This window comes from Toxotes jaculatrix, chromosome 3 (genome assembly GCF_017976425.1).
Source record: "Toxotes jaculatrix isolate fToxJac2 chromosome 3, fToxJac2.pri, whole genome shotgun sequence".
Lineage (NCBI taxonomy): Eukaryota > Metazoa > Chordata > Actinopteri > Toxotidae > Toxotes > Toxotes jaculatrix.
In genome coordinates, this window is record NC_054396.1 from 17,656,713 (window position 1) to 17,684,148 (window position 27,436).

A 27,436-nucleotide genomic window follows, 5' to 3' on the forward strand; every position below is an offset into this window, starting at 1 on the left:
TGCTCTGCAGCTTGGAAATAGACCAGGTAAGGCTGCACGATCAATGAATCATTGAAATTTATTTGTATAGCACCTTTTAAACAGGTTTGTTCAATTCATAGTGGTTTATATAGAACTGCCGGGCTGATAAAAAGACAGTACAACTGTAAACAGTGAAACTATTTGATACTATTCAATAAAAAAAAACAGTTGAAAGCTCTGAAAAAGCATAGATCTTGAGTTAAGATTCATTTGTCAGCTTATTATATAGTGTACTTGAGTACAGACAAGATAATTGTTATGTAGGCAGTTGAACACCCTTTCATATGACCTGGCTGTGTGTCAGTCACGCGTAACAAAAACGTTGGTTTATTCAGGAGAGGTCTTTCCGTCTCTCTTTCAGTCTCTCCGGCCAATTGGACATAAAGCGTAATCATGGCGGAGATCTCCCGTCACTGGGACATTGATAAATGGAGCATTCCCTCAAAGGGAGACCCCTGTAAGAGACTGACATTGCTTGACTTCTCTCCTCACCCCGCTGTCCCAGATTCTCCCCCGTCACATTAAATGGTCATCATTATATCTGTCCGTCAAAGACTAGATTCATACTCACAGACTACAATGGACCGACTAAGTCTATATCATTAATAATCCCACACTGTCTTCTCTTCTTTACTTTCAGAGCTGGCTCTGCACATTCTTTCTCGCTCTCTTTTAAATTTCCTTTTTTTTTTAACAGCAAGACCCCAGTGCCCTTCTTTCTTATCCACGATCCTTTCACATTTTCATTTCTGGTGTCAGACTGAATAAAGGGGTTGGCAGGAGATTGTCAGGGAACGTTCTCAAAACCTCCTGTAATAGAGTGGCTGCAGCAGAAATGTGGTTATAAGACATCATGGCTCTGCGTACCTTTATGAAAAGACAATTTATATCCGACATGTTGTACAATAACTAATAGATGCAGAGTTTTTTCATATTGTCAGTTCACTGTTGTTCAACTGAGTGTTGCATTTGGCTTAATAATGCAGAAACCTTGTTGTGAAACAGGTATTGTTATACTTTTTGAAGGCTGTCAGGTTGGAAACCTCTTTCTGTCATCACCCGTGAACAATTCTGCAACAACTGCTCTGTGTCCTGAATACTACAGTCTCCTCCTTATTCAAGAGCATCCAACAGCCAAACCTTTACAGTCAGGTTCCTGGCATCCAGTGTCCAGGATCAAACACCGACTCTGCTTGAAAGGAGGGCCTATAGGAATAGCTTGTTTGTGTGTTTTTTGTTTTTTTTTCTTTATCAAAGTCTTAAAGGATGAAAGGAAAAGCAGACAGAAGATGCTGCTGCCCAGTACACTGGATAACCATGACATGACTCTGAACTTTTCAGATTACAGTTGTACCAAGTTTGTGCTCCTTTTTCCAACATCTTTCTTTCAGACAGAAAGACAGAGTCACAAACTCAGTGCGAAGTATGAAAAAAAAGCCAACAGTAACAGAATTTCGAAGTTTGAACGTGACATCCGGACCAGGAACAAACATATAAAAATTATCTGTGTTGTTAAAAATAATGAGTGTATCATGTATCATGAGAATTTGTTATTAAGGTCAGTTTCTGATTAAATTTAAGTTTTGTTTATGATGCATTGTTATGGATACATGGAGGAAGATATCATCTCTCTTGCTGTTATAGTGCAGAAGTTACCATTAACTAAAGATCAGACCGAGCTTTTTCTTTCAGCAGACATAATTCACTTCAAAAAGAAAATGAAAGTATGAATAAAATTCTCCAAGGAAAAAACTGATCAAAGTTTTGAAAGCAGCTGACAGAAAACAAGTCAGGCCTACTCCTTCAATATGATCTTCAAAACTGAGATTAGAGTCAAAAATAACTGCTTCATTTCTGGCTCAAGCTGCAAACTAAGATGGTACTGTGGATCAGTTTTTCATCAGATATGTTTAGACAGTAAAAGCAAGTTTCTATAGGAATAATTTATTAGGCATTGTTTTATATACACCATTTGATGTTGCAGCATCTAGATAGTTTTTAAGCGGAGTCAATCAATGAAGGGCCTAGAATATAACCTGTCTAGTTTCCCTTAGGAGGAGGTTACCTGAGGAGGCAAAAGCTCTTAAAATGTTTATTTTTTTAAAGAATTACAAACAACCATATGAAAAGCAGAACTCTGAAATATTTGATAGAGCAGTTTCTGTTATGTTTGCATAACAGAGGCCAGATTCTAAAAAAAAAAAAAAAGAAATCAGTAGCTTGTAATGTATCCTTAAATGATTATCATTCCATTGATTATTTGTGTTAGCAGCTGCAGCTGCATGCATTTCAAGTCTTATTGTTTCTGTTTAATTGTTTCTAGCTGTCTGTGACTCGGGGTGTGTAAACCTACAGGTCCTGAAAGTATTATCACTGTCTGCAACTTGAAAAGGCAGGTTTCAGTGTGGCAGATTGCTGAAACTTACTGAGGTATAAATATAGGTAATAGCCAGCCCCATTTATGAAAATCAATAGGCACCATCATAATCATTGCTTCACCGTATCACTCATGCGTTTTCAAGTACACCTTTCTTGAGTTTGCTGCCTGAGGTTTAGAAATGTCAGGTTGTTGCTGCTGGTGGTGCTCTGTGCCATATTTTGGCCACTGCAGTCACAGTGTGTGAATATAGAGCAGAGGGCAGCTTTACATGTGATATGTGCAAGCCATAAGCAATACAACGCTATTCACTGTGACATGTGACAGGATTTTTTTAAATTTTGAAAATCAAGTTCTTAGTGAAAGAAATAATCATGGCAGCTTTGCTCTAAACTAAAACAGCTTGTAACTCCATCTATTGCTACTGAGCGCTTGTGTGATACAATAAAAGGTTCTGTGCGTGCAAATCAGCAGAGATGGCGATCTGGATGCCTTTTGAATGTCCTCTTCTCTATCATCAAAGAGATGCAAGTGTTAAACTCATTCATCCTTACTTCACTGGTCTCTTCTCACTGGTCATTAAGGGAGAAATGAAGCTGGATTTGGCTTGGATCACAGCACAGGTCAGCTATCAGCCAACAGCAAAAGGTGTCTTTTTACACAGCTTTTAAGCAAACGGTGCATAAAAAGTAATATGATGCAGCATTTTTTATTTTGAAGTCATGATTGTTGGAGGTTAGAAAAAAAAACAATAAAATGTTCTCTAAAGACAAAGAAAAGACAGGAAGAAGAAAACAAACAAACTCTTTGGTGTGAGGATAATTGAACTCACATGCTCCCTTGAGCAAGACGGCAAGTGCAGTCAGCATGCCTTCTGTGTGTGTCAAGGAGTGTGTGTTTGTGGGCCTGTGTGTGTACGTACGTGTGTACAGCTGCCTAATTTTTTTTGCTGATTCCTCACCACATGTGCAGTGTCCTCCTGCTCTCATAATATATAAAGCCCCAGAGCTGGTACAGTAAATAGAATTCATCCTGCTTCATGTTTAAGTACACACACACATTACACCCACCAATGCTCGAGTACCAAGAGTCCTTTCAAGAGCTGAACCAATCCTACGACAGTTGCTATTATTAGGACTTTTTTGATTTTGATTTGGTGATGTTAATTAATTTTTTTCCTGCTCAAGTTGGAAAATCGTTTCTTTTCTGCTGCCTGCTTGTGGGAAATGTACTGTATGGTCTGAATATTGCAGATGTATTGTTCTACAGGCAGCATTTATCAAACTCATCAATGTTTTCATCTTTGTGTAACAATGAAAGTGCCCCTACTGCAGTAATTTCAGATAGCAACAAGAAATATATGCTAACAAAGTCTTTCCTTTGGCTGTTTCAGGAAGGATCAAAATCTGCTGTCCACTGTGAACTGCTGGTATTTGGTCTTAGACCAGACTAGGCGGGAGAGCAGAGACCACGCCACTCTCAGTGACATCTACAACAACAACGTCATTGTCCGTCTGGCACACGTGGGCGAGGATGTCATCAGACTTTTCAAAAAGGTCAGAATTGGAATTAAATGGACAAGGGCATGTAACCCTGACCGTTAATAATGCACACAGTCACAGAAATCATATGCTTAAATCGCATGACTCATTCCCACAGCTGGGATCTTGATGCCACACCAACAAAAATATGTAAAATTATGTTTCAATCTATCAGGACATACATTGTATTTCATGACGTGTGGTTCTTATACTGCATATTCATTTTGTTTGGATTTACTGCGTCGTTGTCTCTTGATGTGACCAGTGATTTTCTCTAATCATGCAACACTTTGTGCTTACAAAAGCCCGCCCACTACTCTATATCTCCGTTTTAAAGCTGGCTGGTTTATTCAGCTCTAAGGTCACACCTGATTAAAATTGCATGCACTTAAAGTAAACCCTTGCTATTGTGAGAGTGGAAAGTGTCCACAATAAAAGTTAAGATGGTTGGTGAGAGATTTCATTTCTCTTTTAAACCCCCCATGTCATTTATCAGTATCATGCTCAGTTTGCTCCCTATTTAGATCACCAACCTTTTTCTGGTGCTCTTTACACCTCATCACTCTTGCCACCCATGCTCATGCTTGTTTCATTTCACACCAAATTCACATTAATTTAGTCTCATACAGTAACTTGCAGAGAGAATTAAATGTAACAATTTTTTCTATTCAGAATTTTAACAGTGTAGAATTTATTTGTGTCTTTGTTATAGTGTCACTTCTCATAAGGAATATAGTTTATGTATGGTATACGTGAGAGTAGTAGTAGTGGTTCAGGGGCTGTGATGAAAAGTCGGCCTGGGGGGGATCTTAGATCAGTATCGTTTGACAGTAGAAGGAGTCTGCAGTAATTTATGCCCTTTAGGGGGCTTTGCACTGTCACGATGGGAGCCTTGATGAGTATGGGATGGCTTGAGGCCAGCACAAAAGAGGAGGACTTATAACTGCAAGCAGAAAAAACAGTTTCCCTCTGCAAGACATTAGCTCAAAGTGTGACAAAGTTCTCCCAAAACAGTAATTCTGTTATGCTGTAGCATCCCGGTTCAGTTACAGTGCAGTCTCGTCGTTAATACATTACACATGTGGGTAAGGGAATGAATCAACTCTGGTATTTGTTAAGTCAAAGTTGAAATGTACTGAGTCCGCTCAACTTTAATTCTTGTCGCATGTGAAAATGGAGGGTTGCAGTTTTGACAAGTGGTCCCTGAGAGGTGGCAGAAAACAGGATTGATTGGCCTAAGCGTCGCTCCATATCCCCTCAACAGGATTTCCAGGGTCACTCTCCACTGGCCCAGCTCCTGCTCTTGGGCTATAGGCTCTGTCATGGGACATGTTCAATTCATCATAGGCTCTTAGCTGCTGTAACTGAGCTGAAACTGTGACTGTACTCCTTGGGAAATGTTCAGCAGTTACCGCACAGTTCTATTTTTGCCTGCATGGGCACTTTGGGCATTGTATTAGATCTTTTCTGGTGCAGAGTAATGACAGCATTTCAATGCCTGCTGACATTCCTCTCATACACAATATGACTGGCACATAGCCTCCAAGCTTTTCATTTGCGGGAAGGTAATTCTGCTAAATAACCCAGTTCTTAGTCTTAGATGTTTGAATGCCTGCCTTCATTTATCCCTTTATGTGCTATTATTGTCATGTGAAACTGTCACCTGTTTTCTTCTTCACAGAGCAAAGACATCGGGGTGCAAATGCATGAGGAGTTAGTGAAAGTCACCAATGAGCTCTACACTGTGAGTTAAACAAATATTATTGTACCTTCTTGCCTGACCTTTCTTTGTCTATACCAGGCTGTCTTGCCCTCCCCTTTGTTAACTGCCTGTGGCTCATCAAACCTAAAGCTGAGCTTTTTTCAAACTTGAACCTGTAACCTGTAAAGCAGCTGGTCTGACACTGTACACAGCAGATATGCCTTATCAGCAGTGCAGCCTCTGACAGGTCATTTCTTCCTTCTCCTGAGGTCGTGAAAGGAGAGAATTTGCATTCTTCCTTCTGCTGTGAATTTTTACATCGGTTGAAGGGGAGAGTGTTCTTGCCCCTGGCTGTGCTTCAGGCAGACTCAGCAGTCTGTGCTGCAGAGGTGCTCTGTGCCCACAGCAGACATGAGCTGCTGTAATATTTTCAGCTAATTTTACACATAATCACACACATCTGTTTGTGTGTTATGGTAACAGATGTCAGGCCGTCCATTGTTATATGTTGTTCTCTCATACAGAACACTCAAACACACCTACACTCATGACATTAAACATACAGAAATTGTCTATATGGTGGTGAAGATAGAAAAGTCCTGTGCTCACTGCTGATGCCTCTTTATTTGGCTGAAGAAACTGAACTAATGCTTTGAAATCATCTGCTGTACTGTATGTAGGACACAATGCCACAAACACACCAAAGTGCTTCCTGCAGGGTCTTGTTGCTCAGCAATATTTGAGTTTTAGCTATGTGTCAGTAGCTAATTGGCAAAAACATGCAGTAAGTTGAAGTATACATTTAAAACTTTTCTGAAATATGAGATAGATCCGACTAGCTTCTTTTGGCTTGCAGGGGAACTTCAAGTTGAGAAATAGCGTAAATATTGTACATCATATCTAAAAGTGGGGCATCAAATGGATGTAACTGCACTTTAATAGAGCCCATAAACTTTTACATGATGTTTCACAGGTCTTAAAGATGTTTCTTTTGTGCTGAGTCACTCTCAGATGGGGTTGCAGTAGTTTCATCATTTTTAATAGCTTGTAATTGCAAAATCGATCATACAGTTCCATTTATTTTAGATAGTCAGTGCACACCCCCTTTCTCTCTATTGAATTATTTTATTTCATGTTTTACTGGTGTGTGAAACTCCACCTTTGGCTACTTGCTGCGCATTTAATCATTTCCCTTACGTCTTGAGTGTTTTGGGGTAAACTAACTGTAGGTGATCAATCAAAGATAATTAAAAAACTTTGGGCAAGGGTAGGACTTTTAGTTAAGACACATTTATCATGGTGCTGTAAAATTGATTGTGACCCCAAACTACAATTGCTTCAAAATTTAGCAGTCTCTATAATGTTTTTAAATATTTGAAGTTCTGATTTGATTCCTTTTAAAAAGAGGAAGAACACAAGTGAAGGCAAACAGAAAGCAGCTTAGTGCTGATGCTGATATGATCTTTGAACTTTAGCAAATTATTCTACATGGGAATCTGATTCTGGTTTGTGCTACACAACTACATAAATAGCTTATAATAGAGATAGGATAGGGACTACCAAAAAATAACATTATGGCAAAATGGTTTAATTGCAGTGCAGTGTCAGTGATTATTGACTGCTCAGAGTCGTGTAAAAAAACATATTTGAGACAAGTGAAGCGAATAACATATTTGAAGCAAAAACACTCTCATGATATAAACCACATGAGAAACATTCTCACATGTAACATTATACAGCACTTTACTGCTTTAGTAATATTGATTTTCTTTCCTCTCTCTGATTCATCTATTATTAAATGCCTGTCTGCAGCTCCCTCACACACGGTATAAGGAATAGCTATAGTCTGCTCAAATTTGGGCTAGATAAAGTTATATCGCTTAAATGAAACTTTTATCATTTGTTTTCATCACCGGTTTTGTGTTAAATGCAACATTAGGCATGGATCTGTCCAGAGAAGGTTTCTCATTGTCACTTTGTAACCTCCTTCCTCCCCTGCTGATCCATCTCACTGTCCTTTGCACGTCCGTTTCAGTCAGGGTTGCTAGGAAACCAGAACTTGGGAGTGAGTGATGGCAGAACAGATGTTGTTAAATTTTGCTGTTGATTCAGGGTTGCTGGTTAAACATTTACATGTGATTTCTTTACTAACACCGCAGCAAACTGAACGGTGGGAGTGCATTTAGTGTATTTGGAGAATTATGAACCTCAGCTTGTAGTGAAACATTTTTATAACTCACAAGAATGATGTGGTGAAGGCAAACAGAACAGTACAGCCTCGACACATCAGACAGGTGGGGGTTGCATGAGCTTACATGTTACATGAGCTCAAGCTCATGCAGACGTTCGACCATCCATTTCACATTGACAACAAAAAAGAAATTCTAAGAATTAAAGTACTAAGTTCTAAAGTTCTTGAGTATGTGTTGCACATTTCTCTGCTGCAGTAAGATTTATCACCCAGTTCAGCAGCTTGATGGAGGCTGCAAAAGCATCACCAGCCTAGGTCACCACAGAGCAGCGCCACAGGAAGAAACATGTTGTGTGTGAAAGGATTGTTTGTGGTTTGTGTTTCTTTGTTTTTGCTAACCAGTTTGCCTAGAATGGGCCACTGAGGAACAAAAAAAGTATTTCAGATTGAACTGAACAATGACAAAAAGAGGTTTTTAATACTTTTAAGTAATATTACCCACATTTTTTTGTAATGTAACATTCAGCATTGTGATTTTGCACATGGAAGCCATATTATGACAGATGTTGTCATCAGAAAGCCACACTACCCATATATATGGAGGGCTATAGTGTATGTTTAGAGCTATATAGAGCTATATAGAGCTATAGAGCTATATATATGATGTCCTTGACAGTGAGTGGAGTTTGGTATGTGATGCATATTCTCACAGGTGATGAAGACGTACCACATGTACCATACTGAGAGTCTCAGTGCTGAGAGTAAGCTGAAGGAGGCAGAAAAACAGGAGGAGAAACACATCGGCAAGGCCAACGACATAAGTGCCAGCCTGCTGCGTTATGGTCATGATGAACGTCCACAGCGACGAAGCTCTGTCAAGAAGATGGAGAAAATGAAGGAGAAGGTCTGTTCTGGTTGAACTGTCTGGACATAACAATGATGTATGGGCTTTACATTATAGAAACTGTATCCACATTCGAGGACACATATTCTCATTATTTGTAATGAACTCCTTGTATTTCAACACTTGCTATATTCACAAATGACAGTGCAAAATGTAGTGAAAGCTACAAGGAGCCCATTTCTACATTGGTCAGCGTATTACATATATTGACTGATAATGTAGGATGAAATCTGTTTATTGTTGTAATGCATTCTTTAAGTACATTAGGAATCCATTTTACATTCTACATTGATGGGACAATGGGACTTTCTCTTCCTCTTTCACCCTAGAGACAAGCAAAGTACTCTGAAAACAAGCTGAAATGCACAAAGGCCCGCAACGATTATCTTCTCAATCTGGCAGCCACCAATGCCCTGGTGGCCAAATACTACATCCATGATGTCTCAGATATGATAGATGTAAGTTAATACAGTCAGAGCCAAAAATGCAAATACTGATGAAGAACTACCTCTTCGCCTCACTGTTTCTTTGCACTTATTGGCTCATAGTTACTATGTTTTACTTCTTGCCCTCAGTGTTGTGACTTAGGGTACCATGCAAGCCTGGCGCGCACCTTGAGAACCTACCTGTCTGCTGAGTATAGTCTGGAGACTTCTCGCCATGAGGGTTTGGACTTACTGGAGGGAGCAGTAGATGCCATGGACATCAGAGGAGACAAACTGAAATTTATGGACACACACAGCCAGATCTTCTGTCCTCCAGCACGCTTTGACTATCAGCCACACATGGGCGATGAGGTGAGTCACCGAAGAAGGATGGGACTGTGAGAGTGGTTTGTTTGTAGGCCTTAGGTCTTGATCCAAAGTTCAACTCGTGATGTTTGATGTTCTCTACGTTAAATCCTTCTGGTAAAGTTCCCTTTCTTCTTTTATCCCAGGTGTGTCAGGTGAGTGCACAGCAGCCTGTCCAGACAGAGCTCCTGATGCGCTACCACCAGCTGCAGTCTCGCCTGGCCACGCTGAAGATAGAAAATGAAGAGGTGAGAGGTTTTGCGCACACAAGTCTTAAAAGTGTGTGAGGTTGCCATTGTCAGCATTTCATTTCAAAATGAAGCAAACTCACTGTTCAGCGTAAGATCCTTTTCTGCTGTGAGAGGAACAGGCTAAATATACTGAGTTGTATAAATGTTGTATAAATTTGCAGTTAATTTTAGTCTTTTGGTCATTATATCATTTTTCAATTCTTTGTAGATAATCATTCATACACAGTAAAAGCAGGGTTTCTTGACACATGCCGTCTTGTGGTAGCATTTAGTTAGCAGATAATGACCTAAACAATAGCTTCATTAGACTCATTAGATAAGTCGCTTTTGCTGTGTGAAATAACACCTCTGCTTTTTCCCAAAATTTAATTAATTTCAGACAACAAAGATGAAACCTCTTGTGCCCCACCTGCATGTGCACAGAAATTCGAATGAAAAAATAAGTTAATTGGTTAAAGCATGAATGTTCATGACGAACATAAAAACATGAACCTTGTTTGCTGCAGGGCAACGTGGTGTGCACATAATGGTCTGAATTGCTGAGTGAAATGTGAAAATGAAGAGGCCATTGCCCGTCAGTAGATTACTGCAAAAGTACTGTGCCATTAAACAAATGTATTACCATTCAAACCATCAATCAAATGCAACCACGTAGCAAAAAAAAAGGGAAGATGTCTTAAAGATGCACATCGGCTGCTCTATGTGCAGTCTATCACAAAACACAACAAACATTGTGGTCTTAGAGTTTTTGCAGATGTGAGTTTCCCATGACCCAAAATGCAGCAGTTTTATAGCAACAGCTTGACATCTAAGGAGAAACACTTATTTGAGGAGATTGGTGCCACTATACTGTCTATTACTGAAGCTACAGCTGGTTAGCGGTCTTCCTCATTACAGCACCTGAGGAGTTTGAATACCTCATTTGGCTTTGCTATATTTTAAACTGGGATTGGCAGCCAGCACGCACATTTCTGTCACGCTAACATGTGACAGTGAGCAACCGTTCTTGAGGACTGTCACCCTGCATTTATATTCATCATTAATCTGACACTGACCTGTGGGGGTCTCCTGTCTCCACTGGGGTCCACTCCAGCTTGCTGGCCTGGAGTCACCAAGGCCAAGTGTGACTCATACAGATCTGTTCAGCGGTCACCAGGGTGTGTATATGTGTCAGTGCTTGTCGGTCATGAATATGGAAATGCACACTCCATTTCCTGTCTGCCTCACATGGAAGGAATATAGTTAATCTTTCATGTCACGATGCATCATGCTAGGAAGCTAATTACTCTGTTGTTTACGGTGTGTCAGTCAAACCGCTGTGCAAAGGGCCTGCAGTGATATAATCTTAGACGGAACTGGGTTGTTTACACCATACAGCTTGTTGGTGGCATTGAAAATATAAATTTAGAAACATGTACATTAGGTATAATTACAATTTTCTCTGTTGTGTTGATGTATACAAATCACCTAATTATTTTCATATGAATTTCATAAAATTATGTATGACAAAGACTGGGGATGCTACAGAAGAGGATTAGGGCCACTAAAAAAATATTTTTTAAATAAAAAAGATTTTTTTTCGGGGATGTAAGAATTCTGACTTTTTTCTCAGAATTCTGACTTTAATCTCAGAATTCTGACTTTAATCTCAGAATTCTGACTTTAATTCTGACTTTAATTCTGACTTTCAGAATTCTGAGATTAAAGTCAGAATTCTGAGATTAAAGTCAGAATCCTCTTCCGTAGTATGCACCGAATATTCGGCCACCGAAATTTTTCGGCCGAAAATGGCCCAAAAGTGCATTTTCGGTTTCCAGCCGAAAGACTTTTATCACCGAAACAACACGGCCGAAACCGGATGTTGTGATGACGCAAGCGAAAACCGCGGCCGGTACAAGCTTGTGTGGAAAGGCCAACATGTCCGCGGTGTGGACGTATTTCAGTAAATCTGAGAAAGACACGCGGATAGCGATTTGCAAAACATGTAATGTCGAAATTTCAAGAGGGGGCGCATCTGAAAAGAATTTCTCCACGTCTTTGGTTTACTTTATCACCTGCTTAAGGTTTCTTCCTGTTAAAAGGGAGTTTTTCCTTGCCACTGTCACCTCAAGTGCTTGCTCTGGGGTCAGGCTCTGGGTCTCTGTAAAGCGCTTTGAGACAATTTTGATTGTGGAAGGCGCTATATAAATAAAATTGAATTGAAATGAATTGAATTGAAATCCAAACGTCTCGATCTCTGTGCTGAATATGAGAGGAATGCAGCGCAGAAAAGGAAAATCCCTCCGTCTGTGGCGGACGTTTTTTTAAAGGCAAGGAAGTTAGCTAAGAAACTTAACTTAAAGCGCTTGCAATTCGTGGTGCATTTGTTGTTGTTAAAGGCCTACGGTTAACATATGGGCTATGGCAATCTTTGTTTTGATACACTATTATGTTGTAGTCCTACAGCGAAAATTTTAAAATGCGCTTGACTTAAATGCACTGTGTGTTTTTATGAGAGAACAATTTTACAATCTTGTTTAAATTGATTTATTCTTTGGAACATTCATATTAATTTATGTAATCGCAGTGCCTTGCAATTTTAGTGAGGTTAGTACACAGTCATAGCCATAAATGCAATGGTACTAATAATGGGCATTTATTTTGGTGTTTCGGTTTTCAGCCTTGGTTTCCTCAATTTCCGTTTCACCCAAGAATTTTCATTTCGGTGCATATCTAACAAAGACATTTTAATGATGGATATTGTTTACATTAAAGTCACGTTTCATGTTCCTGCCCCTGTGTGTGTCAGGTGAGGAAGACCCTTGACGCCACCTTGCAGACCCTTCAGGACATGCTCACCGTGGAAGACTTTGATGTTTCAGAAGCCTTCCAGCACAGTCAGTCCACAGAGTCGGTCAAATCGGCTTCCTCTGACTCCTACATGAGCAAGGCAAACATCGCTAAGAGACGATCCAATCAGCAAGAGACGGAGGGCTTCTACTTCACTGTGAGTTCTCAGGCATTTGAGGGTGCAGAGGCGCTGCAGCATGAAGTGCATACAGTGCAGATAACATTGCCACTATTTTTCTTTTTATCTGTTTCATCTGTAGAAATACAAGGAGTACTTGAATGGCAGCAATCTCATTGTCAAACTCCAGGCCAAGCATGACCTTTTGAAGCAGACGCTAGGAGAAGGTGAGACATTTTGTTTCATACACTAGTGGAGTAGAAAGTGATGGTAATACTTTTCCATTACTTTTTGAATTAAGTGGGTAAAGTCCTAGTAATAGAAAAATGAAATGTATCAGTACTAGATCAATACTGGAACAAGAGTTTCCCAGTCTTTTTGGATTCCTTGATATGCGGATTTTGTTGTGGAATTCTGTGTGTGTGTGTGTGTATATTCATTTCATTATTTGTCTGGAGTTCCTTCTATGTTTTTGGCAATAGAATACAACTAATACAACATTATGCTGTTCTGAAATTATGATTTAAATGATCATTTCAATGATAAAAGCTTTGACTTTAGACAACAAAGATGAAAATAACTATTTTGTGCTTAAGTTGCGTCCACCAAAACACACAAAAACTTTTACTTTGGAAATGAGATAATTACTGACAGCAGGAAGGTTGGGGAATCTAAATGATCTATTTTGGGTTCTGTCCATCCTTTGAAAATATAATTCAGTTGCTTTATGCTGAAGTTGTCATTCACATGACAGCTTGACAGTTTTTGGATCTAAAAGGTCACAGAATAGAGAAGACAGAAAAAAAACCCTGGACTTGTAGTACTGCACTTGAAGGGTTTTATTTTTTTTGCCATACTTTGCTCATTTATTGCTCATATTTAATATGCATGAAGCTCAGTCAACAGATTGAATAAAAATGTATACTGCGGGTTCCATTTCATTGTGTTCCTACTTCAGACTCATGCAAGTGCCTGCTTTAGGACTGGAATTAATGTGTTTTTGACATAAAGTAGGATTGTGCTGGAAGCTGCTTTGCACATGACATGATCCTTGAACAAACATTTCTGATTGACTGATCAAAGTGAGCGCCTTAATTTGTTTGTGTACAGTGAGATGTGTGTGTGAATGTGGTGCAGATATCATGAAATCATCACACTGTACAAATCAGCTCCCACACTCTTGTTGCCCCTGGATACATTTTCACTTTGCAGAGCGAGTGTACAGGCCATCCCCTTCTGGGGCTCTTGTGCTGTTTCTAGGGCGACCGCTGAATGACCGCTGCCTGGCAGTGAGTCAAATGCAGTCATGGCGCTCACCCCATTGAGTCTGTCTGAATAGATGCCGTTTTCTCATAACACCCCTTTCCGTCTCCATCTGCCAGCCTTGTATAGTCGGCCAGCACTCAACCGTACCTCCAACTTCTGTGATTGTAAAACTACCGTATACTAATTTAGTCTCTTTCTCTGCTGTTTTTCCTTTTAGGGGAGAGGGCTGAATACGGAACAACAAGGTAAGATGTCCAGTGACAAGAGGGTGAATTAAGTAGGCGATGATGTGTAAAATCCTTCCTGTGTCCCTGGATGTGGCAGAAATGAGACCACAGTATGGGAATAGGAGTTTAGTCTCAACTTCTCTCTTATTTGTTGACAGTGGGTTGGATCCTAATTAGAGAAAGCAGTGCTGAGTTATTCTTCCTTCTTTTAATCTATAAGAACTACATTGACTAAGAAATAAAATGCCAGTGAGATGGATAATGTCCTGCTGTTCTGTTAAAAAAACAAAACAAATATTGACAAGGCAGGCTCATGACTAATTGAATACAGGGGTTTGGTTTTCACTTATTTTATTCTAGGGTAGATTTAAATAAATGCGGTCAAATCTGTATTGAATTTTATGTGTGATACTTCCTTGTAGTCATTATCACCAACTTTGATAGAGTTTGCTTAAGCAAAGCAAATCTGAACGTTGACATTTTGGGAAATACGCTTATTTGCTTTCTTGCCCAGAATTAGATTAGAAGATTGAGGCCACTCTCATGACTGATATCTAAATATGAAGCTGCCACTAATAGTTTGTTAGTGTAGCTTCACATAAAGATTGGGTCAGGGGTAAACAGCTTGTAAAACCACATTCACTTGTTTTTTTTGTACAAATAAAACAAGACATTTCCTCTTGTTTCCGGTCTTTGTGCTAAGTTAAGCTAACCTCGTCAAGAAACCAAATAAGCAGAATTCCCGAACTGGCAAACAATGTTTTGTATATTGGAGGTGTAAATTATTTCAGTAAAGACTTGACAATAACAACATTTTAGGAAAAAAAAAAGTTATTTTGATGTTTAATTATACCAACTGTGTTATTATTCATATTTACCATGTACCAACCGTACACCCCCCACCGTCTCCCCAGGCCCCCCACTCTTCCCCCTAAACCCCAGAGAATGCGGAAGTCTAGACCTCGCTCCATTTATAACCGTAAGCTGTTTAACGGCAATATGGAGGCCTTCATTCAGGTATTAGCCCATCTGTGCTCTTTGTCTCTCCATGAGCTCAGCTGTCTCGCTAGCAGTCCTTGGGGGTTCTCTTGCCTTTGACCACTCTTTTACCCAAACGTTGGTTCACTCATGCACTGACTTTCCTCTTGCTCACTGCCTTGTCTTCACAGTCGTCTAATTTGAGATAGGCAGGGTCAGATGAAAACCCATTGAACTTGTTTTAAAGATGGTTAGCTTTAAAAGCACCACACTAGTGCAAGATTTGGCTTTAATATTCTTACTCTTGTGAGCCCCAGCCTCCAGACGCTGAATTAATTTGGCTTTATGTATGTCAGTTGGCCATGCACCAGCCATGTTAGGCTATGCAAATAAACCCATGGCCACATCCGCTTTATTGCTTAATCAAACAGGGGCAGGCAGACAGAGTGTGCACCAAAGGCAGTGGAGATAAATATCAGAATTCAGTAGAACCTAAATGATTTGTCAACAGAAAAAATAATCTGCTGCTATTTTGGTAACTGATTAATCATTGAAATCATTTTTTCAAGCAAAATTACCAAATGTTCTGCCAGTTTGGGCTATAGGAATTTGTGACATTTTACAAATCAAATGATTAATCAATTATTCAAGAAAATAATGGGCAGATTAATTGATAATGAAAATAGCTGTTAGTTGCAGCCCCAGAATTCAGCCTTGATATAGAGTTTTAGTCTTGGTCAAACCGTCCCTTCTGGATGAAAAACATGCTTTATGCAGTCCCCCACCCCCATCGTCTCGGGTAGCACCCTCCCTCCCACACACTTCCCTCTGAGCCATGTCCTCGTGTCTCACACCCCACAAGGCACTGATGCTTTGGCTATTCTCTCAGGCCAGGCCTCCTCTTTTTCTCTCTCTGTAAGATCTGTCTCTCTCTCACTAACCTGTTGTGGTTGTTGTTGCCTCTCTTCCTCTGTCTACGTGCCTTACTGCTCTCTGCCCAGGGGAAGACGGAATGTCCGTGCCAGGAGTCAGGTACTCTGTCTTATAGCAGGGCGGGATCATCGCACTGTGTTCAGTATGCTAACCAACATTTCTGTGCCTCTGTCCTGTTTGGGATTCCTGATGTGTGAAAATACTGTAGTTATAACAATATACAGGGTGGTGCAACACTAACACAATTTGTTCTGCTTGTTTTTGTTCTGTGCACTAAGTATCAGTTATTTAATAATCGTTAAATGATTAACAATGTTCTCTCCACTCTGTGAAGTTAATTCATTTAAGGGGCTGACTCTGTAGGCTTCTGATGATAACACCCTGCTGGCATGACTATTTGTTTTCTATGACGTTCCTCTAATTTATTTAGGATAATAATCATTTGATTCTTTGTGGCACGGTAGGACTCAGGACAGCCTATACCAGTGGTGGTTGAGAGCTGTATTCGATACATCAATCTGTACGGTAGGTTCCTGTCATGCTCATATGTTGTCTTTCCACAAATGCACAGTGTGCAGTGTACCTCCACTTATGTTACTATTGTTGTTCTGAAAATTTGTCAGGGAGTTATATGGGTTATCAGTGCTTGTGAAGTTTGAGATTTCTCAGTCTTAAATATTAATTTAGGAAAGCACACTGTCCACTATGTGGGCTGTCATCAACTGAAAAAAAAGTCTCAAGTCAACAAATAATTACATTTTTCGGCAATTAAAAAATCAACAATCTTTCACATTGTTCCTTAGGTGTGTCCTGTTTCAGGTTTTGTTTTGTTAATTGGGGGGTTCTGTGAACATGTAAATTGGAAAAAAAGGTTCATTATAGAGTTGTTTCATCATTCCTGGTAATTAGAAGTTTAGACCCATTTTAGCCATCAGTAAGGGTATGAGATGGGAGCCTCCAAATGTCAGGCACAAATGTAAGGGACTTTGGAAGACTTGTGGCAATTGGTCACTAGAGAGATCTTTAACTGGGACATTCTGCACGGAGATGCCTTCATTATGATTTAGCTGAGACTGAAGAGCAAGTCCATTTCATGTTAAATTACACGCATATGATGGTTTTAGGGCAAGAAAGTTTAGCAAAATATCCTCTGTTTCTGATGATGTTTTGTGTCTTATGAGTCCCTGAAGGCTGGGCACTTTCATGTGAATAACACAAAAATAACACTGTCCTTTTGCACATGACAAATAAATCAATTCCCAAAAAAGGACCATGTGTTAGTGAAGTAGGACCTCAACGACCAATTAGTTGAGAAATCTTCTAGCAGTGGACAGGCTTAATCTCATAACACCTTCTTTCCTTAATTTCTTGTCATCGACTGCTCTGGTCTTTTAGTGGAGCTTTCATATCTAGTCCTGCACAGGCTGTCAAACACACAAACTCACACATACACAAAATCTGGCATCATGGCTTTCTCTGTGAATTAGTCAGTTTGGTGTTAAACACTGCGGATATACAGTTCTATGAGGAATTTTTGGTCATCCTTCAGTTTAGTATCATCAACGGGTTACTATTCTTATAAATGTGAGAAGTTCAGTGATATGAGGGTGTATTTTGTGTGTGTGCGGGTGTGGTGTCCATTTGTTGTGATACGCCTTTTTTTCCCCCCTGGTTTACACTAATGGCTCTCCCTATCCACAGGTCTTCAGCAACAAGGTATATTTCGAGTTCCAGGCTCCCAGGTCGAAGTCAATGATATTAAAAATGCATTTGAAAGAGGTTAGTCCCGGTGTGCTTGGCCATCTTCTCTTGATTGATTTTAAATTGCGTTTTGCCCACCTCAAAAGCCACAGTCTCTCCCACAGGCCTCTAAAGTGAAAATAAAGAGCCCGTGTGTCACATGTAACCCTATAATGGACATGTAAACCATTTCAGATGCATAATACATAAGATAGGCATCTTGGGGTATTAATAAATTAGGAAAGATAACTGCACTCTTAATGTTTATATTACCCTCACAACTTGAAATACACAGTAAAAAAATGCATCAGTGTCAAGTTAGATGAACAGTGCTAGCAGTGAATGATTAATGAGTGGATTGCATGTATGTTATGTCTATAGGAGAGGATCCACTTGTGGATGATCAGACTGATCATGACATCAACTCTGTAGCTGGCGTTCTTAAGCTCTACTTCAGGGGTTTGGAAAACCCACTGTTCCCTAAAGAGCGTTTCCTCGACCTCATTTCCACTACCAGTGAGTCACGTTCCAGGAAAACATCTGAAAAATGTAAGGCTTTTATTTAGTGTAGCTTTCTATAATTGTTCTAATTCTCTTTTTTTTGTTTGTTACCGTCTTGTTTTTAGAGCTTGACCCAGGTGCAGAACGAGCTCATCACCTTCAGCAGATAATTGTGACTCTTCAGCGGCCTGTGATCATCGTCATGAGATACCTGTTTGCATTTCTAAATCAGTAAGTCCTATCACGACAAATTTAAAGTGTGTGACGCTGATATAGTTATACTTAGCGCTTCTGTCTTTCCAGTCTTTCCCAGTACAGTGATGAGAACATGATGGACCCCTACAACCTAGCTATTTGCTTTGGCCCCACATTGATGCCTATACCAGATGACCAGGACCCTGTGGCCTGCCAGGCGCATGTGAATGAGGTCATTAAGACCATTATCATCCACCATGAGGTCATCTTCCCAACCCAGCGAGAGTTGGACGGACCTGTGTATGAGAAGTGTATGGCTGGAGGGGAAGAGTACTGGTAAGTACAGGACCAGATGTCCAACATGTACTGGTATGTAGTTTCTATACTATGATTTATAGTGTTAAGCACAAGTGTTCAGTCGAAAGACATGTGATCACTCCAATCCAATATGAATCTCTGCTTTCATTTGACAAGCAATTTATTCTTCACTTTCTATAATTTCTTTAATATTTAATGTTGTATACTATTATGTATATAGACATTCTGCACTAAAAGGATAAGTCCAAGTTTGAAAGAGTTATTAATTGCTGCAAATGTTCCTCCTCTGTCCATACTGGCTACGAAAAGATCCTTTTATGCAGGTTGATGTAAAGGATGTGGAACAAAATATGTATTGTACAGTTTAGCTAAAGGTGAAATTAGGCTTCAGCAGTCTGAGTTAGAGAAAACATGTTGGCATCTCACAAAGGTACAGTCTTTTTAGTACAATTAAACATCTCATTGGTTGTGAGTCCCTTACAGTGACAAGGAACTGATAACTATTTTAGCTGTCACTGTAAGGAATATGAGTATCATTTTAGGGCAGACTTATAAAAAAAAAAGTGAACCTGTTGGGTATGACTTCAGGAATGACAATCAAGATGAAAATAGAAGAAATCCTGTTACTGATCTTCTTTTTTGTTTGTTTCTAATTCTGTGATTCAATATTTCTTCATTCAGTGAAAGCCCCCACAGTGAGCCGGGAGCTCTCGATGAGGTAGACAATGGTACCGGCCCTAACACTAGTGATGAAGGTGAGTCACCAAAGATGCTCAGTCCACTGTGAAGACAACAGCAACAGTACCTACTGACACAGGAGCTGACACAGGAAATACTAAGCTTTCTTAAACTGGGTTCTGTCTCATTTTTGTATTGCAGAGTTGGAACAGATTGAGGCCATAGCGAAGTTTGACTATGTGGGCCGAAGTCCTAGAGAGCTTTCCTTCAAGAAGGGAGCCTCTCTGTTACTCTACCTGCGAGCCTCCGAGGACTGGTGGGAGGGCAGACATAATGGTGTGGATGGGCTGATCCCACATCAGTACATTGTGGTGCAAGACATGTAAGTAAGATGCATTTGTTCTGTGATGTTCCACAACAAGGTAACCACAATAAGATTTCTATCAGTTCATACAGAAGTTACATCAGTACAAAACTCCATCAGAAGAGTGATGCAGTAAAGGAGTGAGTACCTTAGCTCTGCTACAGAGCAAAACAGAGCTAGTTTGGGCTTGGTCATTATTTATGTTGCCCCATTTTCCCAAAATGCATGTTTCTATTTAAAACAACAACTTTCAAACAACATATTTGCTCCCTTCTTGTCCTTGCACCTGGGTCGGCGCACTTAAAAATCACTCAGAGTCCACTCATTTCTTTCCTTTGTCATATTTATTTTCATTTCTCATTCAGACTCTGTATTGCTGCGTTCTTCTTCTTTACCACACAGAAATGAATTGTAATGACAGAAATACTTTCTGTCCTCATGCTGTGTGTGCTTGGCCTTATAAAACCTGTACCTTCATAAGGATCAGTGTGAATAAAATTATCTCTTTTTCCTGCCCCTTTCTTTCACGTTTTCTTGACCCCCAATCAGCAATTAGCTGTACAGCTGTAAGAAGAAGTATTTAAAAAAAAAAAACTTGACAAGCACTTTGGTCACTCCTTAAGTGCAGCCTTTAATTTCTGCTTTGGCCTCTTGCCTGATAACCTCTCCTGCACCACAAGGTATGTAACTAAATTAAAGCCAAATTAAGAGGAAGATGTATGTACTATCAAAGGTGGCTTTTAATTTTAGTGGTGGCGATTAATCTTGTCTGTAAAAGTAATGCATTTTTGTGGTGACAATGTGATTGTTAAGGACTTATAATTGGGCTTTGGGAGATTAAACACTCACAAAGTTCAAAGTAAAAGCCAATTTGAGCATTTCCTTATGACAGACACCATTAATCGAGATCAGTCCTCTGCTTTCTGTGTGTATCAGGGATGATGCATTCTCAGATAGCCTTCAGAGGACTGACAGTGAGGCCAGCAGTGGACCGCACCGTGATGACAGAACCTCATCTCGAAATGAACGCCAATCTCCTTGTGAACACACACCTGAGCACCGCTTTGGAGCAGCACTGGGAAGGTAGGTGTTAGTTAAACTAATGCGGGGGCACAGTGCAAGTATTCAAAGTCAAGAAAATCAGACCAAGGACAAAGTATGAGTCTTTTTTATCACTTTTTTTTTTTCACGTTGTTAGAGTGAGAGTGCGATCAGATGGAGCTGCAGCTCCACGCCACAGGAACGGTGCTGACAGTCACAGCCCCACCAGGGCTGCAGACCAGCCCCCTAGGGTTATGCCTCGGCCCTGCAGCCCACACAAAATAGCAGTTAGCAGGGGCCCTACAGACAGTCCAGAGAAACGGCGTCTCACCACATTTGGCAGTGCTGGCAGCGTCAACCACCCTGACAGGAAGGCCTTCGTTGACAGCCACTCTCAGCGATCTTCACCCAGCACCGCTCGCCATGCAAGTCTGGGAGACCACAAAGCTCTTGAAGCTGAAGCGCTTGCCGAGGTCAGTGAAATAACACATTATCACGAGTGCTCTCTAAATTAATTGTAGTCTGAAAAAAAGAAAGAAAAGAAATTCTGTGTAAATTGCTGTATTATTAATGCATTAATCCTACTTAAAATCATATTTTGCTTTTGTTGATAGAGACCTCGTTGGTAGATAAATAGATGAATATTGTATGTGCCTCTTCACTAAAAGCAGCAGTCTTTTCTAACTAATCTCATATTTAGTATTTTATTGATATTCAGTTCTAGCATCTTTTTAGGAGTTTAATGATTACTGTTAATGAAACTGTGAGAACTGTGATAACTGGTTTTAGTTAGTCCTTGTCTGATTGTTTAGCATTGTTTCATTCTTCTTTCTGCTCCTGTTTGTCAGGACATAGAGAAAACAATGAATACAGCTCTCCATGAGCTGCGGGAACTGGAGCGACAGAATGTAGCAAAACATGCCCCTGATGTTGTTCTGGACACTCTAGAGCCCCTCAAACACCCCGGCGGTGCCCAGGATCCGCCTGGCAGCCCTCTCCACACCATGGTGATCCGGGATCCAGATGCAGCCCAGAGACGTTGCAGCAGCAGTTCCTCCTCCGAGACCATGACCACTTTTAAACCTGCTCTGTCAGCTCGCAGACCGAGCGCACCTCTAAGGCCCCCGCCTGTCAGACCTGTCCGACCTGCTCCTGTGATTGGACAGGGGCATGGACCACACCGCTCCAGCAGCTCTAGTTCCTCTGGTCTGGGCAGCCCAGGCATCACCCCTACTGACAGGGGCTTCCCCAAAGCTCCCTCCCCATCACCCTCCACCTCCTCCTCCTCTTCAGACAAACAAGGTAATATGTAGCTCCAGTCAGTCGCAAGCCAAGTGGTTGAAGAACACTGTGGATACCGAGTGATTGTGATTACCATCACGCCCGTACACCTGTGTTTGACAGCAAAACAAACATTGACACCTGGTCTGTATGATAAATATATGCCCACACATTGACTTCTTGGTCAATAAGTCAATGTACTGTATCACCACATATTACACAGAAATAGGATTTGAATCTATGAAAATTATTTTATAGAATGTTACATGCTGAATAACCATGCTGGATTTAAAAAAAAAATAGGGATGCACTGGAAAATATCTCTGTTTATTGAACTCTTACCGTTCCATTATGAGGGAACACTTAAGGGAATATTTCACCACATCATGTAGACATTCAGTCAGTGCTGGTGGTCCATGTAGTCTGTTATAACTATGATTTCTTTGGCACCATTTATATTGACAGAGAAGCTTCCTCAGAGAGCCTGTCCCACAGTGTCATTCAGGCCATGGCTGAATAGTGAAACCAGAGTGGAATTGCCTGATGGTGCAGTTCTTCTAATGGCCACTAGATGGTGACTCCAAGGAAATTACAACTGTATTAAAGCCACTATGAGTGGGATTTAAAAAACAAAACAGAAACTGTGTCACAGAGGGAAACATCAGTTTTCAGTGGGATACAAAAAACATATATGCCATCCAAATAATTTAATACGTTAGAATTATACAAAAGGTCTACACATAATGGCTTCAAACAAAATGGAGAGATCCCATGAAGCTATCCTTTTTCCTACAAACACACTTCTGAAGTCTGACAACAGGAGACAAGAATATGAAACTTATCTCAGCCAAAATCTTGTTTTTCATCGATTTCCATCGATTAATCTCAGAATAGGCCAGTGGAAACCAGAAGGAAGGCAGGAAACCAGGCTACAGTTACACAGAGAACACTGACAGTTATTATGGCCATTATAGACATGCCACCCCTATAACTAATACACGGAAATAAAGATGAAGATCAACAAAATATTCTTATAATATAGTCATCTCTCTTTATAAAAAGATTAGCTGTGTTACCTCAATAAATAAGCAGAACTTTCTCCTACAATTCGAGTGACTAATGCACTTATAAACACAACAGGGAACTGTGCTGCATCTGTAGGTTCTGTGTTTTCATTTTGATGAAGTCGTACTAGAGACGTGATATAGCACATCAGTATCTTTGAAACTTACATAATGTCTAGATTTCACATGGTCAGTTCAGGCTGTGTGGGTGTTTAGATGAACTTGTTTACTGTTGGTGATGTTTGTTGTCTGTCTAATGAGGATGATCAATATATCTTTAAAGTGTAATAGGTACATTGGAATGAATATATACATACCGTTAAAGGATACTTGTATAAATAACATTGTATGATAGGAACAGGATATATTATCATCTCTAGTGTGTAGATTTTTGTAATTCTTATCCTTGCACAAACATTAACAAAACAATAAATAAATGAAACCTCACAGAAAGTTCTCATATTGTTTTATCAGTGTGACTAATAATGTAGAGTGCAAGATAGACATTGTGTCTATATAATGGCTCTGTAGTAGTATTATTCTGTATGAAGGTTGCATAAACATCCATCATCCATCACTGTCTTACTTAAACACAGCTGTGTCTACTGATACATGCACCCACTAGTGTGGTTGTGCAGTGCCACCTACTGGTCGGCATGGTCATGGTCAACATCCTGTTTGCACAAACAGCAATTGTAGCAACAATGTAACAATTAAAAATTAAGAAAATTCGGACATAAAATGGAACATGAGCTACCAGACTAGATTATCCTCCATTTTGGATTAAAAATCTAGTACCTGGATTGATACCGCAGGGTCAGTGGTCCAACAAGATATTTCATTATTCATTGTTTTGATGACGGTGTAGCAACAACCTGTCACTAGATTCAGATCTGGCAGCTGTAACATAATGGTACTATTAATGTACTAAATGGTGCACATTTATTACATGCTCATCAAGACATTCAATTACCACTTGTGCCCTGTGGGTGGAGGCATTGCTATCCTAGAATATTCTAAACAACAGACAGCTGTTTTACCATGTAATGGAAGACTGAGGGCTGCTGCCCTGCAGGGCCCCTCCACTCCATCTCATACCAGTGGGTATTATCGGTGTAAAAATAGAGACAGGAGTACAGTGGTGATGGTTTAATGCAATTTAATTTTTTTTTCCTTTTTAAAATGTTTTATTTATCTATTTATGAAGTACAACTTAACATGGCGGACCTTTGTGCATGCAAACATATATAGACACATCTCACACATCTGCACATCACAACAACTTTTCTCTTGTCAACATTTTTTTTTCCTCTTTTCTCCTTCTCGTTTCCTTTGTTTCTGTTCCTTTTGGTGCTATGTTTTTCTTTTCATGTGGTCTATCACAAAGAGTTTTTTTTTTTGACAGTTTTTGATATTACTTTTCACACACGTAGTTTCACACAATTAGTTTAATCATCCAGAACAATACTAGCAAACCGCACTTTATAACAGATCCTTTTTATTTTGCAAAGCATGTATGTGCTCAATTTTTTCCAAGTAAACTACAGTCTGCATTCCAGTGGTGGAAAATACTCAGCTCTTTTACTTAGGTAAAAGTTCCAATACAGCAATGTACAAATCAATTTCAAGTAAAACTGCTGCATTGAAAGTCCTATGAAGTAAACATACATACATATTCTATAAATGTGTTAGAGTAAAAAGTACAATATTTCCAGCTGAAACATAGTGGCATAAAGGTAGAGAAGTAGCAGAATGCCAAACTTATGCCTAAGTACATTGCTTTTAAACATCTCATCTCAAAAACATTAAACAGTCCTTAGTCACTTCTCACCACTGCTGTTTTCTCGGCACCAGCTCACTTGCAAAATAGATTTTAGATGTAATAAAAGGTTTATGTGTGTCCCTCTCAACCTTCAGTAAAAACTGTTAAAGCTGCTCAAACTTGTATAGAGCTACTTGTGTTTTTCCTTACAGCTTGAACTAATTCATGACTGTCACTGTTGAAGAAGTGCAGTATACACAACATGTCAAGAGCATCTCAGCCACTGTTCTTTAAACAGGTTTGTGCAGGCATGTGTTTTTGAATCTGTAAGACCTGCACGTGTTGCCCTCTGTCCTCACCCCCACACCAAGCTCAGAGAGAACTCTTGAACAGAAAGAATGGATTCTTGATTATTGCTGATTTACTAGAACCAGAGCACATGGGTTAGATAAAAAAAATGCATATGTATAATATCCAAATAAATTTAAATATCTAAAATAGACATGTACCCTCTTTGTAGTTTCATAAACAAAATGATCTTTTTAGTTGTCTTGTTTTCCATATCCCGATGAAGGTAATTCTGGTTGACTGTTTTATTTCTTCCATAGCCAGTGCTCAGAGTCAGGTTTAATTCATTTTGGTGTGTTTATTGAGATTAAAGTGGGAATATAATCAGATTATGACCTTGCCTGAGGCCTGAATGGCTGCCAAGAGGGAACGGACCACCCGTGGACTAACACCCAGCTTTCCGGCTGTGGCTTCCTAGTTCAAAAGGCCTTTTCATTAATGCTGTGATATGATTAATAAGGCCACCAGGGTTGTAGCTAACACAAGGTTGGGGATTTGTGGTATCACTCCTCTCAGTATTTCCAAACAATACATTGCTTAGATCCCACATTATTATCTTATAAATATTATAATATACCTGTGAGTAAATAAAGAATGTAGACTTGTTTATTGTGACATCTCTTGACATGTTAGAGGGCATGTTTGCTGAAGCATTTTAGAGAAATGACCCTCTGGCTAAAACATAAATGTACCAGTACACATTTTCCATTCATTACAAGATTTTAATTTCCTACTTAATTTATGCCTCTTGCTAAGAAAGTACAAATAACAGCACTGCCACAATTTCTATATGAGACAGAGGGCTGGGAATGAAAGCATCAGTCCCTCTGAGGGCTGCCTGACACTGTTTATGTCTCACTCTGTCTCATGCAGAATGTGCAGAACTACCCAATTATACCTACATTTTCAGTGGAAGAATACTGGAAACAAGGGTTGCACAATTTTACTATCAACACCGTGGACTTTTATAATAATAAAGTTGCATTGAATTTTTTTGTGATTGGTTTTTGGCCACTGGGGGCAGTGTAAACAACTCTGACATTTCTGACTTTTTTTCACCTTTTAAGTTGATATGGTGAACTTGTTGACAAAGGATGCTGGAAAACCAAAACAATTAACTTTCTGAAATTCTGTATAAAGTAGTACTCATGTGACCTGCTGTGGATATAAAAATAGTAATGATAGCCCCTGATATGAATCAAGGCTCACTTGTGAACCCTTGTCATAAGGGGCATATCTATGAGAGATGTGCAGTTTTGTCGAAGAGTGATTTTCCCTTATCAGAAAGTTACTTTTTAAGACCTACAGAGGTAAGACTATGCAATATTTCACTAGATACCATGTTCGTCTTCAGGATTTGTCTTCAATAAGTACTTAGAGCAAGCTATAGCAAAAATAATTCTGAGATATTTCACCACATCATTTTTAAAACTAGTGTAGATTTATTACCTCTGTTTGAAACAAATCTCTGTGTAGTTAGATCCAGTCTGTGTGTTGGTTAGAGGCCAACTCAGCCTTTATTAAATCAGTCAAATTGTCTAATTGAATAGAACCCACATTGGTCATCAAACATGCAATTAATTGATAAGGTGCTTACCAAATCTGACAAACAGGTATGCCTGTGATGTGTACTAAACTGGCTTGAAGCCGCACATCACAATGCCTTTCGGTCTTAGTATTCAGGTGTTAAAATAATGATGCAATTTCTCTGTGAAATAACAGTGCCAGAAGGGAAATGGGTTTATTAAGCTTGTAATATTTTGCAACCCACATGCTATCCTTCACTCAGGGATTTCAACTAAATCACTAAACTGTTCATTTTCCAGTGTTTATGGTCCACCGTGAAAACAGATTGTAATTGATATCTCAGTCACATATTTTCTGTTATTTGTTTTTCATTACAGAAATGACACTGACGTACACCTCAAGCTAAAGGAATGATTTTTGGAACAGGTAAGTTGCTGGTATTATGATGCTTTGGTTGTTCCTGAAAACACATGACTTAGCAATCACAA

The 27,436-nt window shown here is 39.6% G+C and overlaps 1 protein-coding gene across 5 annotated transcripts in view; it reads left to right on the forward strand.

The window, feature by feature from the left end:
- Positions 1-22,588, forward strand: part of LOC121178861 (SLIT-ROBO Rho GTPase-activating protein 3-like) — a 30,778-nt gene extending 8,190 nt beyond the window's left edge. The window contains exons 3-22 of one of the 5 annotated variants that reach the window (XM_041033277.1): positions 3,792-3,954; positions 5,621-5,683; positions 8,545-8,736; positions 9,066-9,194; positions 9,312-9,533; positions 9,674-9,775; positions 12,567-12,764; positions 12,868-12,952; positions 14,209-14,236; positions 15,133-15,235; positions 16,594-16,654; positions 17,831-17,908; positions 18,251-18,385; positions 18,496-18,601; positions 18,674-18,901; positions 19,565-19,638; positions 19,763-19,943; positions 20,838-21,008; positions 21,124-21,439; positions 21,815-22,588. In XM_041033277.1, the coding sequence (XP_040889211.1) occupies positions 3,792-3,954; positions 5,621-5,683; positions 8,545-8,736; positions 9,066-9,194; positions 9,312-9,533; positions 9,674-9,775; positions 12,567-12,764; positions 12,868-12,952; positions 14,209-14,236; positions 15,133-15,235; positions 16,594-16,654; positions 17,831-17,908; positions 18,251-18,385; positions 18,496-18,601; positions 18,674-18,901; positions 19,565-19,638; positions 19,763-19,943; positions 20,838-21,008; positions 21,124-21,439; positions 21,815-22,279 (3,100 nt within the window). In that variant the 3' untranslated portion in view covers positions 22,280-22,588. Of the gene's footprint in view, positions 1-3,791; positions 3,955-5,620; positions 5,684-8,544; positions 8,737-9,065; positions 9,195-9,311; positions 9,534-9,673; positions 9,776-12,566; positions 12,765-12,867; positions 12,953-14,208; positions 14,237-15,132; positions 15,236-16,197; positions 16,229-16,593; positions 16,655-17,830; positions 17,909-18,250; positions 18,386-18,495; positions 18,602-18,673; positions 18,902-19,564; positions 19,639-19,762; positions 19,944-20,837; positions 21,009-21,123; positions 21,440-21,814 lie in introns of those variants that run through there. The other 4 variants (XM_041033279.1, XM_041033278.1, XM_041033281.1 and 1 more) reach the window with 4 other exon arrangements.
- Positions 22,589-27,436: the final 4,848 nt, after the last annotated feature.